Source organism: Clytia hemisphaerica, unplaced genomic scaffold (genome assembly GCF_902728285.1).
Source record: "Clytia hemisphaerica strain Z4C2 unplaced genomic scaffold, Clytia hemisphaerica genome assembly, whole genome shotgun sequence".
NCBI lineage: Eukaryota > Metazoa > Cnidaria > Hydrozoa > Leptothecata > Clytiidae > Clytia > Clytia hemisphaerica.
Window position 1 is genome coordinate 590,656 of NW_027103599.1, and position 16,841 is coordinate 607,496.

At 34.4% G+C, this 16,841-nt stretch overlaps 3 protein-coding genes across 3 annotated transcripts; 1 reads left to right on the top strand and 2 right to left on the bottom strand.

Annotated features, from left to right (window-relative positions):
• Positions 1–2,520: 2,520 nt before the first annotated feature.
• On the bottom strand, positions 2,521–10,079 carry LOC136802019 (protein sel-1 homolog 1-like). Its single transcript, XM_067058720.1, has 14 exons — positions 10,074–10,079; positions 9,354–9,440; positions 9,210–9,263; positions 9,054–9,113; positions 8,659–8,898; positions 5,935–5,991; positions 5,482–5,550; positions 5,151–5,225; positions 4,845–4,995; positions 4,425–4,573; positions 3,904–4,069; positions 3,205–3,452; positions 2,935–3,057; positions 2,521–2,526 (listed from the first exon to the last, which is right to left on the bottom strand). Exons 2-14 carry the CDS (start codon positions 9,396–9,398, stop codon positions 2,521–2,523), a joined length of 1,443 nt encoding a protein of 480 aa, XP_066914821.1. The 5' UTR covers positions 9,399–9,440; positions 10,074–10,079.
• Positions 10,080–10,576: 497 nt separating this feature from the next.
• Positions 10,577–11,400, bottom strand: LOC136802020 (protein starmaker-like). Its single transcript, XM_067058721.1, has 2 exons — positions 10,876–11,400; positions 10,577–10,759 (listed from the first exon to the last, which is right to left on the bottom strand). The coding sequence occupies exons 1-2, from the start codon at positions 11,398–11,400 to the stop codon at positions 10,577–10,579; spliced, it is 708 nt and encodes a 235-aa protein (XP_066914822.1).
• Positions 11,401–14,864: 3,464 nt separating this feature from the next.
• Positions 14,865–16,817, top strand: LOC136802024 (galactose mutarotase-like). Its single transcript, XM_067058722.1, has 4 exons — positions 14,865–15,052; positions 15,647–15,693; positions 15,874–16,025; positions 16,221–16,817. The coding sequence occupies exons 1-4, from the start codon at positions 14,910–14,912 to the stop codon at positions 16,521–16,523; spliced, it is 645 nt and encodes a 214-aa protein (XP_066914823.1). The 5' UTR covers positions 14,865–14,909; the 3' UTR covers positions 16,524–16,817.
• Positions 16,818–16,841: the final 24 nt, after the last annotated feature.

A 16,841-nucleotide genomic window follows, 5' to 3' on the forward strand; every position in this document is an offset into this window, starting at 1 on the left:
CTGTTTTTTGTTTCTTTCTTTTTTAAGCTTTTTTCTAACCCATATTTTCTTCTCTTTTCAAACTCTTCCAACTTTTCACGTGTCATCTGCCTCATTTGGGCGAAAAGATCAGCGTTCTCAGTCTTAAAAATAAAGCTTGCGGGAATTTCCATTCCTCCTTTAGGCAGGTCATGAGAGTATCTCCTTTCTCCTGTAATTTTCACCGACAATCCTCCTCCATTCTTGATGAAAAAATATGTTAATTTTGACAAAAATTTGGGAACGTGTCCAACCGTTTGACCATCACTACAGATAGCAATCGCGTATTGATCTTCGACTAATGCACCAGGTCTAACTTCTGGCTTCACAGTCAAAATGGAGCCGATATCAGCAGTCCACCCAGTCCAGCTGTAGATATGGTATCCTCTAATACAACAAGCAGCTGTAAATTCCTTTTCCAATACTATTGGAATTTTTAAATCTTGAACAAGAAGAGATTTAAAAAGATTGTCACACATTTTTGTTGTTGTGTATACGCAAAGCTGTTTCTTGTCGAAACGACCTGAGAAAAAAAGAAGTCGCTGCAGTGGAACTTTGTTTGTTAAAAAAACTCACAGCACAATCGAATGTTTTTGACATTCGAATGTTTTCTTCGGCCATCACTTTTCACTCGCGAGATCTATCTTTCTGAACTTACACGTGTGGTTTATTTTGTTCTTGTTCTTCGAAAGAAAATGTCTACCCAAACGAATATAATCGGTTTTTTAAAACAAGCATCGAATACCAAAAGGAAACGCCAGTCAACTATTACATCTTTCCTGGCACCTGGACAAAATCAAGTTGATGACTCTGTGGTATATCTAAGAAGTAAGTACATACTATTTTGCTCTGCGAAGAACAAATAAAATCTTCCCTTTGCGTTAAAATTACCATATATAGTTGGTATTTTTTTGGTAAAAGTATTTGAATTATTATTTTTACCATTTCAGGTAAAGCAGCAGCACCCCCACCGAGTAAAAAGCGTGTCGGACGACCACCAAATTCACTTACAGATGACCAAATCAATCGAATGCTGGAAAGGAATCATGACTACAACGATCTCTTACGAAAAGCCACGTATTTTGATTCAGTTATCATCAACTTTTACTTAAACCCTGACAGCGTGAAGAATGCCAACGAAATTGAACACTCCACCAGAAAACGTTACACCGAGAAAACAAAAAGGGAAATGAGAGAACACTACCTACTCACGCAAAACTTTGTGGCTTCTGCCAAAGCTTTTAATGTTAACGAATCCACCCTTCGTAATATTGTGAAAACCCTCCCTAGAAACGTTAAACCGATTGACAAAGGAAACCGTTCAGGAGCTGGTAGGCCATTAACATACCCCTTAGAAGTTGAAAATGATCTTGTATGCTGGATTCTCAAGCTAAGAGATATGCATTTTCCAGTATCTGTGCTCGCTTTACAGGAGAAGGGAAGAAGTGTTATCTGCCCTCACAATCCCACATTCAATGCTAGTCGTGGTTGGGTCCAAAAGTTTTTCGCAAGGCATCGACTATCCCTACGCAGCCGAACATCTGTCAGCCAAAAGCTTCCCCAGCAACTAGAATCTTCTATCACTAAGTTCTATCTTGATGCTGGTCGCTACATGAGGATCGGTAAAATATCCCTTGTCACTTGTTGGGAACATGGACGAAACACCGGCATTTTTTGATATGGTACCAGCTAAAAGCATCACTAAAACCGGTACCAAAGAATGTGTGGTGAGAACATCAGGTGGTGAGAAAAAGCATGTCACCGTAGTTCTGTCAGCTGCTGCAGACGGAACCATGCTGCCTCCAATGGTAATCTTCAAAGGCAAAACCGAAAGAACCATTGAGAAACTGCGAATACCGGAAGGATTTGTGGTAAAATGCCAAGAAAAGGCTTGGATGGACGAGCATCTCATGAAAGTATGGCTTGATGATATCTGGTTAGAATACATCAAGAAGGTCTCCAAGGATATCGGGTTCGAAAATTCGCTGTTAACGTACGACGCATTTGCAGCACACAAAACGGATGATATCCAGAGTAAGTTGTTGGTTGAAAATAAATGCGATGCTCTAATGATACCAGCAGGATGCACATCGAAATGCCAGCCAATGGATGTGTGCATCAACAAACCTTTCAAAGCCATTTTGCGAAAATGTTGGGTTGAACACGTATCTAAAGTCATCGAGAAAATGCCTGAACCCTCATCAAAACCCGACTTCAAGCTTCCACCACCAAGCAAACAAGATATTGTAGACTGGGTTGAGAAAGCACACAAAGTTCTGTCAAACGACAAAGAGATGGTAGCCAGATCATTTGAAGTATGTGGCATCACAACAACTGATCCAAGCAAAGTGAGAAGTGGAGAATTCTACGAACAATGCATGGGTAATGCTAAAACTATCTTAGATTTAGAGGACGATGCCACTGAAAAAGACGATGACGATGACGACCCTTTTGAATTGTAAATAATATTTTTGAAAATTTGAAAAATTTGAAAGAACAAAACTAATCCTGAAAAAATCAGTTCGTACTATAATTAGAGGAAAATTTGAACTTTACCGTATTAAATTAGAGGAAAATCAAAAGTAGGTAAATGGGTGCTCGCACTAATAATTAGCGGATTTAAATTAGTTCAAAATGACGAAAATAATTTCCTCGCATTAATTAGAGGACGTATTAAATTAGAGAAATTACGGTAGGTATAAACCAAGAAACTAACAAGAACAGAATTAAACTTCCACGAAAGATATTTCATTTGTTACTATTCCTTATGAAGTCAACAACTTCTAGCAAAGGTGGGTCTTTTTTAAACGGAGTGATACGTCTTTATAAAGGACATAAATAAGTTAATGTCGGTGATTTTAAAATTTTTGTTTTCCGATGCAACATTTAACAAAGTAATAGAAATTTTTTTTTCACCTTCATAAACCATTCGTAAGAGAATTCCAGAGCAAGTTTCGCCAACGCTAAATAGACTGGAAACTGTGCATCTACACTAGCCTCTGCCGCCATGTCGTAAAATCTCTTCGCTAAATGAATGTCCTAAAAACAGAATAAAGAAATACTAAATCAAAAAAATTTTTTTTGGCTAGATGAAGGGAGCCCTCTACAGCATAAGAAATCGTTTACATATTCAGTTGGCAAACCGTCGTTAGTGTATAATAGCTTGATGACTTATGAAGCATTTACCTTTTTGAGACCGAATCCTTGTTCATGCATAAAACCCAGATTGAACATGGCTTGAGCGTTGGCTTGTTTGTCGGAGGCCAGACGATACTGCAATGCAGCCATCTCATAATTCACTTTTGTTCCCAGCCCGTAGAAATAGTAATCACCAACTTTCACGCGCGCAATGGCGTATCCTTGTTCCGCCGCGCGTGACCATTGCAATAAAGCTCTGGAGTAGGTTTCATTCTTGTCGAAGAAGTTCGTCTCGTCTGAAGAGAAAATAATAAAATTGTTAAATAATTGGAAAAAGTTCTACTGGGAAAACGAGAAAATTATTCGGAGCAAAAAACTTATATTGCTAAGGGTTTAACAGTTAATCGTCAGCCGTGCAAAATTACTCGAATCTGATTGGTTTAGAGGAGTGCGATTAATCGTTAATTGCACTATTACCACTTTTTGCACTCTTCGGCGGGGGGGCACTTTTGTCCCCTTATTCTTTTCTCTCCCAAGTCCCAGTCAGAGACTTTTTTTACTATAATAATAAAAAACAAAGACAATTTTTTTTCTTCAATATAAAAAAGGACTAAGAAATTTTACGTTACAATAGCTTCTTTTAATTAGTACTAGTAATCGTATGGTTTGGAGTGCAATTAACGATTAATAACTCGTAACAAAGGAGAAAATACCGTAATATTGACAATGATTTAAAAATACAGTTACCTTTATCTAAAATATAAGCGACGTTGCTTTGAGCGACTTCGTATCCCAACTCCGCGAGGAAATAATATTTGATGAGAGCTGTTTTCAAGTCACCATTTTTGTAAGCGTCATGCGCATCCATGAACATCATTGACCAATTACCTCGCTCGGCTACGTTCTTGAATAACTATAGACAAAAGAAAAGAAGGGTTTTTTTGAAGAGATCAAAAGAATACAAACAGTTAGTGACCGAAAAACACGTTTTAACAGATTTGGAATGGCTAACAGAAAATGGGTGCATTAAAAAATAAAATGTTTCAGCAACATTTTGCTCGGTGAATAATATTTTTCTTTCAGAAAAGAAGGAAACCTTTCATAATGGAGTCTCCATAACTCGAACACGCACGGGGAACACAAATTTGTTCGAGTAATAGAGTTAGGTTTGTAGGGAATTAAATAGTCAACTGAAGAAATGTGAAAATTTGTTCGAGTTGAGTTATAGAGGTTCAAGTTAAGGAGATTCCCTTACACCAGTAACTCACCTCAGTAGCAGCATTACAGGACCTCATGACACCAGCACCAATGGTATGCATCATGGCCAAATTATAGAAAGCGAGCACGTGACCAGATTGTGAAGCGAAAGTGAAATATTTGACCGCTTGTCGGTAATCTTTCTTGACACCTATTCCGTCTGAAGGAGAAAAAAATTATTACTGTTAAAAGTGTTTGCGATAATGATAAAGTGATAATGTACTACCAGGCCTGAAGCCTAAAATTCGTAGAAGAGTAGATTTTCCCTTTTTGTTGCTAAAAAAACTTCAGCAATTTTGACAAAAACGTTATTTTTACTTTAAACAGTGCAAAATTAGACTCACTTTATTTTCATGTCTAAAGAATCATGGTTCTGTGCAAATGATTTTTTGGCAAAAAATAAAGTATAAATAAAAGATGTTAGTGCTCACTATAGTACATATTTCCAAGTTGTAATTGTCCTTCCACCCAGCCTTGCTCGGCAGACTGACTGAAATATTTGAGTGCTTCGTCGTAATCTTTTTTCACACCTTCACCTTTCAAATACAACATACCCAGTCCTGCTTGCCCAATCGGATTTTTCTAGAAGAAGAATTAATTAGTCTATATATATATTAGTTAATTGAGTTGAATGAACCAACTCTTTCTACTCAGGAACATCAGGCGCAGGGCTATCTCAAAAGTTAAGATCGTATCATAAATACATAAGTATATAGTATAGAATCATTGTAACTTACACTCTCCAATGATTTCTTGAAGTAGTGAAAAGCTTGGTCCGAGTCTTTTTGAACATGTAAACCTTGCATGTACATCTGAAAACCGAAGATAAGGCATATTAAATGTTTCATTGCACTCATTTGAATGTGAGTAAGTGAAAGATGAGGGCTTAGGTTTTATTTTCACACAAGTGTTCCCGTTTCATATCAGACACATATTTCATATCAGGACAGTGTCTACCTATTGTTATATTATGCTGATATAAGCAAAAAATTGATGAGTAAGCAAATGATATCACTCTTATTTAATAACAAAACCTTTAATTAACTACATAGGATAAAGCATTCATACCTTTCCAATATAAGCCAAACCATTTCCATTTTCATTGTCGGCTGCTTTCTTGAAATAATGGAACGCTCTCTATAAACAAACAACAATGAAAGTTTCATCATTTTAGAAGAACAAAGTGCAGCGAAAAAAATACTTTCCACCATTTCACTACTCACTTGTTCTCTGATTTTCTGAAGAAAAACAAAATTATGAAAAAGAATAATATATTATAATATTGTAAAATACATCAATATCCGACAGCAGATTGTCAGGCTGTCAGCATTCACCTGATTTGTCTTAGCGATGAAAATCATACTCAAAAATCCTGACACGTTAGCAATTTCTCGCTTAGCCATTTTTGGTCAAACAAAGTTAAAATAATAACTTTTAAAATTACTCATCTGAATATATAAAGATAGAGATGTTGAATTTTACTTTGCAGACCACTGATTCAAAAGACAGCTAAACTCAAACCTCATAATTTATGTCGATACCGCGTCCTCCCTGGAAGAATAATTGACCAAGGCCAATCTGGAAAAGTAAAATTCGATATTTCCATTACTGTTTTTCATTACAATAATATTTCTTTACAATGATACATATTTATCATGACCATAGTTGACAGCATTTAAGATTTTTCTAAAATTTAATCTTGAAAAGCTTTAGTTGAAGTAAACACAAGTTAGTAGGCAACTTCCCTTTCAAAATGCAAAAGCAAGATTCTTTCAAGATATTTCAAGATGTAATCTAAACGATCGAATACGTGACTGAAATTATGAGCACTCAGATTTTCCTTGAAAAATACAATGATTGTAAATTTCAAAAAAATGCTCATTTTACTAAGAAGGGCAATACAGACTCCAAGGATTTCAAAAAATTTCCTCCAGAAATACGTGAAGTATGAATATACAGATTTTCCTTTAGAAATACAAAGGTCAATATAGTAAAATAGTTTATCGGACGTTGCGAGTACAATATGAGAATATTTAGTTACGAAGTTCCGAGATTTTCCGTACAATATTTTCCGAGCCTTTAGGCAAGGAAATATACGGAAAATTTTCCGGAACGAGTAAAAATAAATATTTCCATATTGTACGAGCTAATGTCTGATAACTGGTTTATCGGTGACCCAAAAAATGCACTTTTTGTGTTGGAGGACCCTTTTGTAGCAAAGTGACGTTAGATTGCTTCTACCTCTACAATGCAACAGCATCTTTTCGTCAATTTATGTTTTTACATGTAAAAATATAATAATATTGTACAGAAGTTTCTTTTTAACCATCAGATTGCAAGATATTTTTTGGATCGCCGAAATAAGTGAAGTTATGAACATGCCAATTTTCCTTGAGAAATATGAAGGTCAATATAGATTTCAAGTAATTTTCCTTGGGAACTACGTAAGCGAAGTTGAGAACATGCAGGTTTTCCTTGAGGAAAAGGTGAATGAAATTATAAATATGCACATTTTCCGTTGAAAATATGAAGATCAATTCAGATTTAAAGAAATTTCCTTGTAAAGTATGTGAGTGAAGTTGTAAGTTTGTAGATTTTCCTTTGAAAATACGACGGTCAAATTTAGATTACAGAAGTTTTCCTTGAAAAATACATGAGTGAAGTTGTGAACATGAAAATTTCCCTTGAGATAGATGAAGGTCAATATAGATTTCAAGTAATTTTCCATGAAAAATATGTGAGTGAAGTTGAGAGCATGTAGATTTTCCTTTGAAAGTACGAAGGTTGATATAAATTTCAAATAATTTTCCTTGAAAAATATGAGAGTGTAGTTGAGAGCATGCAGATTTTCATTGAGGAATATGTGAAAGTAAGTTAAACAGCATTTCCTTGAAAAGACAAAGTCAATAAAGATTTCAAATAATTTTCCTTGAGGCAAGTGAAGTTGAGAACATGCAGATTTTCCTCAAGAAATATGTGAGTTAAGTTATAAACATGTGGATTTTCCTTGGAAAATATGAAGGTCAAATTTAGATTACAGAATTCTCCTTGAAAAATGTGTGAATGAAGTTATGGACATACAGATCTTCCTTAAGAAGTATGAAGGTCAATTCAGATTTCAAGAAATTTCCTCCAGAAATACGTGAAGTTATGAACATGCAGATTTTCCTTGAGAAATATGAAGATCAATATAGATAACAAGTAATTTTCCTTGAGAAATACATGAGTGAAGTTGAGAACATGCAAGTTTTCCTTGAGGAATAGGTGAATGAAGTTATAAACATGCACATTTTCCTTTGAAAATATGAAGATCAATTAAGATTTAAAGAAATTTCCTTGTAAAGTATGCGAGTGAAGTTGTAAGTTTGTAGATTTTCCTTTGAAAATACGACGGTCAAATTCAGATTACAGAAGTTTTCCTTGAAAAATACATGAGTGAAGTTGTGAACATGCAAATTTCCCTTGAGAAATATGAAGGTCAATATAGATTTCAAGTAATTTTCCATGAAAAATATGTGAGTGAAGTTGAGACCATGTAAATTTTCTTTGAAAGTACGAAGGTTGATATAAATTTCAAGTCATTTTCCTTGAGAAATGCGTGAGTGAAGTTGAGAGCATGCAGGTTTTCCTTGAGGAATAGGTGAATGAAGTTATAAACATGCACATTTTCCTTTGAAAATACGAAGATCAATTTAGATTTAAAGAAATTTCCTTGTAAAGTATGTGAGTGAAGTTGTAAGTTGTAGATTTTCCTTTGAAAATACGAGGGTCAAATTTAGATTACAGAAGTTTTCCTTGAAAAATACATGAGTGAAGTTGTGAACATGCAAATTTCCCTTGAGAAATATGAAGGTCAGTATAGATATCAAGTAATTTTCCATGAAAGATATGTGAGTGAAGTTGAGAGCATGTGGATTTTCCTTTGAAAGTACAAAGGTTTATATAAATTTCAAATAATTTTCCTTGAAAAATATGAGAGTGAAGTTGAGAGCATGCAGATTTTCATTGAGGAATATGCGAAGCAAGTTATAAATAAACATGCAAATTTTCCTTTGAAAATACGAAGGTCAATAAAGATTTCAAATAATTTTCCTTGAAAAATACGCAAGTGAAGTTGGGAACATGCAGATTTTCCTCAGAAAATTCCGCTTGATGGAAAAAAAGTACCAAATCTATTAAGATTAATATCATTAAGTATAAATGACCTCACACATTCTAATATATGATGTTTAAAAAGCGACATACTTGAGCTTGTGTATCACCCTTGTCAGCAAGAAATTGGTAATATTGCAATAAGTCTTCATCTATGTGTCCCGCATTACCACCAGGTTGTTCCAGTTCATCGTAAAGTCGTATTCTTTGTACCGCATTTCCACCAGAATGTAAGGACGCAGCATCAGATACCTTCTTTGCAACTTTTTTATAATATGTTAAAGCAGTCTCACAGCTCTTTTGAACACCAATACCACTGTAATGTCTGTAACCCTTTGAAAAAAATAGTTTTAATTTATTTCAGAAAGAAAATTATTTCAATATGAAAAGTAATAGCAAGAGATTGAAGACTACCAAAAAAACTTGTGCTGAAGTTTCATATCCAGAAATATTGAACACAATAACTAATAAATAACGTGTTTACTTACAAGCATCATTTCAGCCATTGTATCGCCTCCAAGTGCAGCAAATGTAGTGTAAATGATTGACTAGAGTAAAAGGAATCAATTTTGTTTTTAGAATATCTAATTACACTTCCTAAAATACTAAGATAAGTGCAGTAGAAATGAGAGAAACCACTATACCTTTGCTTGGCTTGAATTCCCATGCAAACCTGTACCATGGAGGAAGCCAAGGCCCTAAAAAATAAAAAAATAAAGAATTTTATTAACAATGAACAGTGTTTAAAAAGATTTGTCTTAAAAATAGAAAATTCAAAAAACCAATACCTGTTGCCCCTTTGGTAAGCCTTCTTCTGCAAGTTTTTGAAACATCTGAAATGCTTTTGAAATATTGGCTTTGATCTCATCACCAAACTAAATAATCAATAAATATTACAATTTTCTCCATTTCTTATGAAGCTTTTAAATTTGACATATTAAAAAAAACCATAATGAAACATTTTAAAGATTCTCAAAGGACTAAGTAGTACAAAATAAACCCTTTATCATATTCAAAAGAACCCTGAAATCCCTAGTAAAAACCATACAAAACCAAAGCTTTGCATGACAGACAGACACTAGTAACTTCTAAAGCACTAATCATTGTACGTAAATTGCAACCATAGAATAAAAGGGTAACTTTTATTCGTCGACTTTCTGAGGTTTCCACATGCAAAATAAGTGAAAATTTTGCATGCAATCTGATTGGTAAATGAGATTTTCAAACTAAATAGGTTCTATGTTTTGGAAAAAATGGGAAAATTGGTTGGAAGAAAAAGGTTCTAACTACCGCTTAGCCAATCAAAATGCGTAAATGAGTTAAAGATACTTTTTAAACCAATCAAATTGCAAGATTTTCCATTTTTGCATATGTGATAACCACGAAATGTCAAATAGAACCCTCTTATTCCAAGATTACAAAATGTAAACATGTTAAACAGATTAAGTAATCTCAAACTTTACTTAAAGAAGTCTGAACTGACAATAAGGAATTAGAGTCTCACTTACAAGTAATGGATAAACCGATGTCAGCCATTGAATCTAAGTGGCCTTTTTCTGCAACAGATAAAAGTAAGCGATTTCTTTTTTTCTGTTCAGTCTTTGGAAGGTTTTTAGCTTCTCTGTACAAGGCTTCAAGTTCTTTATCTTCTGAAAGGAAAAAATAGAGTAAAAATGAAAGGCAAAATCTTTTGAATATGAAAAAATACAAATTTCTTCAGATTTTTGGAGTTGTTTCAGTTCATGGCAGACTAAGCAAATAAAAAGCTATGACTTAAAAGTTTATATATTAAAAAAAAGAAGCTAGTGACCTGTTTTGTGTCTTTGGTTGGCTTTTGTTCTTCATTTTCTGCTTTTTTGCATCAAGAGCTATTTGTTCTTCAGCTACTTCTTCCTTTTTGATTTCTATTTCTTCTTCTTTCTTTGCTACTTTTTTCCCCAGCCTCTGAATTTGTCTTTTCCTCAGTTTTGTTGACATTTCTGGTTCAAGATCACCATCATCGCCACTTTCATCAAAAACTTTCTTCTTCTGGATCAATATAATCCTCTCCAAAATCTTCTTCAAGTTCAGAGTTAATCTCTTCATTTAAGTCAACAACTGCTCGTTCAGATTCCTCTGTTTCAGTAATAATATTACCATCATTGTCGACTTTCATTCTCTCTGGCTCCAAATTATTCTCTTTAGCTATTCCTTCCTTCCTCATTATTTACATTTTTATCATCTATTTGTTCAGCACTCTCTTGCATTGAAGGCGTGCTTTCTTTGTCACTTGATGCAGTGTTCTGATTTATAATATTCTGCTGTTCTTACTTTCTCCTTTTCAGGTGTGTTTTCGAATTGTCCCTCAGGAGGTGATCCTACATCATCATTCTGAGAAATTTTCTTCTCTGCAACATTGCTGTCATCCTCATTTGTATTGTCAACTGTTTCTTCAGTGACACTCTCAGACAAAACATTGTCTCCCTCTGAATTCAAAAGGTCACTGTCTATATCCTCAATATTAGAAGCGGTATCAGAAGCTAGACTTTCATGACTAGTTGAGTCTGTAGATTCTTTATTTTGAGAATCAGGAGTTTCAGAGTCACCCTGTAAAATGCTTTTTGCTTCATTCTCAATTTCTTGAGGATTCCTTGCTTCAGAGTTCTTCTTCTCTACAATGCTCTCTGCCTCTTTACGTATATCTGAGACAGTTTGTTCATCATCTCTATTATTATCTTTATCCTCTGAAAATGATGAGAATTTATCGCCACTGACATTTTCTTTGACAACTTTCAAAGTGCTGATGGGCTTTGAGGAGCTTTTTTTTCCTCCTCGTTCATCTTTTGTATCCCTCATCTTTTTCCAAAAAGATGAAGCATGATGATACTGTTGATTAATCAAAAAAAAATTAAAAACAGATATAGAAATATACCTGAAATAGACAAACAAGAATAATGGTCTTGGATTTTTGATAGCCTTTTTATTTCTTTTAAAACTGAAACAGAAATAATACGTGAAATGGGAATTGCTCATCAGGGAGGCTAACATCATAGCCCTAAATGACCTGGCTGGTCATTTTAAAATACAACTTGCAGCTCCGCTCGCAGCTCAGTCTACCATTTTTGTTTTGATTTCTTTGTATGTATTTTAAGACCAGCCAGTCTTTCGTTGGGGGTTACATGTTTAGCCTCCACTGATGCAAAGTTAACCCCAATCTCACGGTAGCTATGTCATTATTGTTTTCTTCTTCTATTTTTAGGTATTTAGATTTACCAGTTGGAAATAGACTTTTTTCAAAGAGGCCACCCTGTTGAATAATTTTCCAGCAGAAAAACAATGAAAACCATGCATAATTATTACAATATGCAATGAAGTAATTTTATGACTGGACCACATATATTCAACAGGACGTCCTCTTTGAAAAGGTCTATTGCGGCTTGTTGCGCCGGATATCTCCGGCGTAGATTTGAAGTTTGAGATCTGCTGCCTCCAACTTTTACCAGTTAAGTTGGTGCAGCGCTCCGGCGTAACATTCCCCTTCTTTCCGGACTGGAGATTGGATGAAAATATGAGAAATTTATGAGCAAAGTTTGTTTTCCTTGTTTATAGTGGAGAGCTCAAATATATGAGCAACAACACAAACAACAACAACATAAACAACACAATAATAGTGACTAATAATATCGCTATAACTAAGTCAATGAAAAATGAAATCTTTTTGTTAACATTCATTTTTTTTGATTTTATTCAAATGATCAACAATTTGAGAAAATCATGAGCTACCTGTCCCCTACAGCTAACAGGCTAATATGAAAACAAATGGAATGTATCTCAACCTTCACTGATCTGCACTGATACAAATAAATCTTAATTCTGAAAATGATCCACATGGGTCTGTGATTTGAATTCAACTTTTTATACCTTGTACGTTATGTTACCTTCTGAGTTACATATCTGAAAGTGAACGCAAACAAGCTATTAAAAACTGAAACAGACACGAAAAAAAGTTTGGGATAATTTTCCTACAATTATAGACCTTTTGCAGAATGAATTTCCATTGTGTCTCTAAAAATTAGCACCAAAATTATGACAGTCCATCACTCCAACATGCCTAGGCGTAATTTCATGTTGGATAATTTAAAAAAAACTCCAGCATAAATCACGATTAACTCCACGTATCAGTGGATATGCAAGGGAATCAACACAACAATAACCAAAGTTTCCCTTGCATCCATTACATTACCATCCATCTACTATTACAAGTGTGATTTTGACCTTCCAAAAATTATAGGGATCCAATTTAGAGTACCTTAAGGAAGAATTTTCGCGGAACAAAATTTCGCGGTTTTCGCGATTTTGCTGGCGAATTAAGTTCCCGCGAAATTTTACAAAACCGTCAATCCGCGAAATTAAATTCCCGCAAAATTGAATTTATTTCACGCATTCCCCAAATTCGTACTTTCAAGCCTTAAAACGTTTTTTGCTTATTTAATAACGTTTTTGTCAAAAATCCTGCAACCGCAATTAAATTCCAGGAAAAAAAATAATTTGCCAACCGCGAAAAATCCCGCGAAATTTCTCCTTAAGTATCGCTGCCCATTTTGCGATGCTTTGGATAAACTTACCATAAGTTGATCGAATATCAACATTCCTCTCATTAATTCTGACATCCCTTCTTCAGAGAGGAATAACAGGAAGGTCAGATTTCTCTAGGACTCTAGATTTCTTTGCTCTCTGACGGCTAATTAGTAACCGGTGCGTTGATTCCAACCTTTCTATTATTCTGGTTGGTAAACGATATTCAAAAATTTGATTGTGAACTTTGTTTTGTTTTGAACATGCTGAAAATCGAGGTACTTCCACTAACAGTAACTGGACTGCCAGGCAGTGTCAAACCAACAAGGATTGGAATATTGATCAGTTAATAGTATTTTTCAAAATAAAAATAGAATCACTCAAGAGAGTTAGCAAGCAGTTTTGCCGAAAAAGAAAGAGATATACCATGTGAAAAAACAGGCAATCAAAGTAGCAAACCAGTTTAATCCACGTCACTTAGTCTAACCTTCTTGCTCCACTCGTCCATTTTTGAAAAAAAAATGAAATACTGATTCGCCAAAACATCCGCCACATCTAATATAAGCATATATCCTATCGTTTAAACGTAGAGTCATTCAAGAGCGTTAATCTTTAATCTATACCAGTTTTCTTGCGACAATAAGCGGAATGGGTGTTTTAAAGATATGACTTATCTTATTTATCGTCGGCACTACACTCTATCGTTTAAAATGGTAACCCCATTTTCACTTTCGATCTCAGTCAACTTATCAACTTGTTGTAGAACAGAACTTTTTGGAAGAACTTGTTTTTTTTTTACAAATCTCAAAGAAAAGAGACCCTTGTGATTTTTTTAGGTTGATTCTGATTTAGTTATGGGCTATGCCTTTTAGTAACCTACAGGGGTATTACGACTTTTCAGGGCGCTGAGCCTTGATGATGCCTTCACTCTAATGTAATGATCCACTATTATCTATATTTAAGTTCAAAAGGCATAAGACAATTATCGATGAAGACAAAGGATAGAGGAGAAAAATAAAAAGGATAAAACATATAAATTTTCAGCGCTAAGAGACCGAAGAAGCCAGCAAGAGAGTTTTAGAATATGTGCTTTTTCGTCTAGGAGCAAATTTATGACCTTTCAATTTTTTATACAAAGGATGTTTTGTTCTGAGGAAACGTTATCGGCACTATTGGTCTCCCAAAACTTATCACTACTTATGGTTTGATGTTATAAAAAAATATAGGAAAACATTTGCCAAGATAACTGAAGGACATTGTTTTTTTCTCCACGAAAAAGATGTGGTCTGAAGCTCTAGGGTTACCTAGACAACAAGAACCGTTAGATGACCCGTGATTATCCCCGAGTCTTGTCAGAACACATTATAGTTCGAGCTCTTAAAAAGTTTGGAATCTGATCAGAACGGATCAAATTTTCCCTGAAAAAAATATGCGCGTAGAACAAGCGGATAAAGGTGCCTCGTCGTCTTTCGAAGAAAGGCATAAAGAATAATAGCTTAAGTTGGTAAATAATTGTAGTGTGACATAACAAACTAGGAAGGGTGCAACAAGATCTAAACAAAAGAGGTATACAAAAAAAAGCTGGTTAAAATAGGGTTGAAACGAAGAATGCTATACCGGATCGAAACAAATTGATTAAAAAAAATTTATTTAAAAAGTATTATACTAGAACCGATGTTTTATACTTTTTGATTTTTTCTTCTTCAAAGTAACATAATTTTTCTATTTCTTAGCTTACTATAAAACAGTCAGGAGGTCATATCTCTCTCTCTCTGGAATTTAGCCCAATAATGAAGAAAATAGAAATTAGTAATTTTGGTATATTGCCATCAGGACACATAGTCAAAAAGATTGAATTTGAGAACAAGAATGGTTTGAAATTTTCTGTCCTCAATTATGGAGCAACTGCTGCCAGCTTGATTTGTCCTGATAAGTGAGTTGATTGACATTATATTTTTTTTGTGTGTGTTTTAAACTTAAATGAGAATTTTTTCATATGTTTTATAAGAACCTGTAAAATTTTGCTGAGGCTCAGCTGTTCTTATTTTTTTGGCACTTTGAAATTCAAATTGTTCTTATCTTTAGAGGGTGTAATTTATGGTGTATTTTATGCATTACAGTATACCCAATTTTTACTACTTTGAGCCCTAAATTGATTGAAATTGGGCACCATTCAAAACTATGTACGCTCAAAAATAAGCAAAAGTCGATCCCCTCTCAACTTGTATGGTCGCGTACCCTTTGTATTGACAGTACCCTTCTTCCGTGTACGTATGCTTTACAAAGGATACTCCCCCTCAGAGCGTACATAATTTTTGAATGGCCCCTAGTAGTAGTAGTAGTAGTAGTAGAGTAGTTTCAGGCTCAGAATTGTTTTTGAATTGTTCTTATTTTTTTGGCGATTTTGAGCCTCATTGTTCTTTTAAAATTGTTCTTACAAAAGAAAAAAGTGTATAATAAAATTATTTTAACAAAATGTTTATTTTCAGCACAAGCTTTTAAATATTTAATCTTTCTCATCTTACAGGAATGGGAAAAGCGACGATATAATACTTGGATATGACAACCTAGAAGGTATTTTCATCCGTCGTAAACACTTTACAATTTGCAGTTTTTACAGGCAAACTGTATAGTTTCTATAATTTGAAAATGAAATACAATAAAGCTATAATCAAAAAATGAATGATAGCAATTTCATTCACTCACGATGAGTTTAGTTGAATTTAGTCATTATGAATATCTTTGTTACTACAGGTTACTTAGAAAACAGTTACTTTGGATCGACAATCGGACGTTTTGCCAACCGTATCTGTAAAGGGAAATTCAGCCTTGATGGAGCAGATTATCAATTGAATTGCAATAATGGATCAAACCATTTACACGGAGGATGCCAGGGATGGGATAAGGTTTGTTTTTTAAACATCAATGGTATCGGGTTTGAATAATATAGGAAAACGAAATAGTTTTATGAGCCAAATGAATATAGTGCTATTAATTTTCAGGGTCTGTTGACAATTATCTAGTTTTAATTTCCTCGTACTTTTCCATTTTTTTTAGTAATAAGCGTATATCCTAAAATTATGGAGTTTTCTCCTTTTCAGAAATTGTGGGATTGGAAAATCAAAAATGATGAAGTGGAGTTCCGATTGGAGAGCAAAGACGGTGACGAGTGTTACCCTGGCAACGTGAATGCATCAGTCTGTTACAAACTAACTGAAGATAACGAAATACAAATTCGTTTAAAAGCAACAACTGATCAAACTACACTCATCAATATGACCAACCATGCCTTCTTCAATCTCAGCGGTCAAGTATTGCATTTCTTTCATTTTGTGCTCTCTCAACCTCGTTCCCGTGTATTCCAGGCTTTATTAACCGGGCCCGGTTTTTCAAAAGTCCATTAGATTAAATCCCGATTACCGCTGATAGCGATAAGATTCCGATTAGTTAATCCCGGTGATTAATTTCCGTTGTTCGAGCGTCAGATTAACTAATCTTGGATATTTTGCCTGTGTTTTCAAAAAATCTTAATTTTGACGTCACTTTTCGAAAGTTTCCAAAATATTTTTTTTCTAGGAAAAAGCTTCTTAATCGTCGCTAATCCTGGTATGGGTCAGAAGCAGGATTAAAATTTGGCCGATTCCAGATTCAAGCCTATTTTTTTTTTCGAACAATCGATGGTTCTATGTTAATCGACGCTAATCGAGACTTAATAAAAAATT

Excerpts from the sequence above, each read along its gene's own strand:
- LOC136802020 (XM_067058721.1), bottom strand. The coding sequence starts at position 11,400 with ATGAGGGATACAAAAGATGAACGAGGAGGAAAAAAAAGCTCCTCAAAG. Across the intron at positions 10,760-10,875 it reads ACACACCTGAAAAGGAGAAA|GAAGGAATAGCTAAAGAGAA; the intron begins GTAAGAACAGCA and ends ATAATGAGGAAG.
- LOC136802019 (XM_067058720.1), bottom strand. The coding sequence starts at position 9,398 with ATGTTTCAAAAACTTGCAGAAGAAGGCTTACCAAAGGGGCAACAG. Across the intron at positions 9,114-9,209 it reads GGAATTCAAGCCAAGCAAAG|TCAATCATTTACACTACATT; the intron begins GTATAGTGGTTT and ends CTTTTACTCTAG. Across the intron at positions 3,453-3,903 it reads CGCTTATATTTTAGATAAAG|ACGAGACGAACTTCTTCGAC; the intron begins GTAACTGTATTT and ends TTTTCTCTTCAG.
- LOC136802024 (XM_067058722.1), top strand. The coding sequence starts at position 14,910 with ATGAAGAAAATAGAAATTAGTAATTTTGGTATATTGCCATCAGGACAC. Across the intron at positions 15,053-15,646 it reads AGCTTGATTTGTCCTGATAA|GAATGGGAAAAGCGACGATA; the intron begins GTGAGTTGATTG and ends CTCATCTTACAG. Across the intron at positions 16,026-16,220 it reads GATGCCAGGGATGGGATAAG|AAATTGTGGGATTGGAAAAT; the intron begins GTTTGTTTTTTA and ends TCTCCTTTTCAG.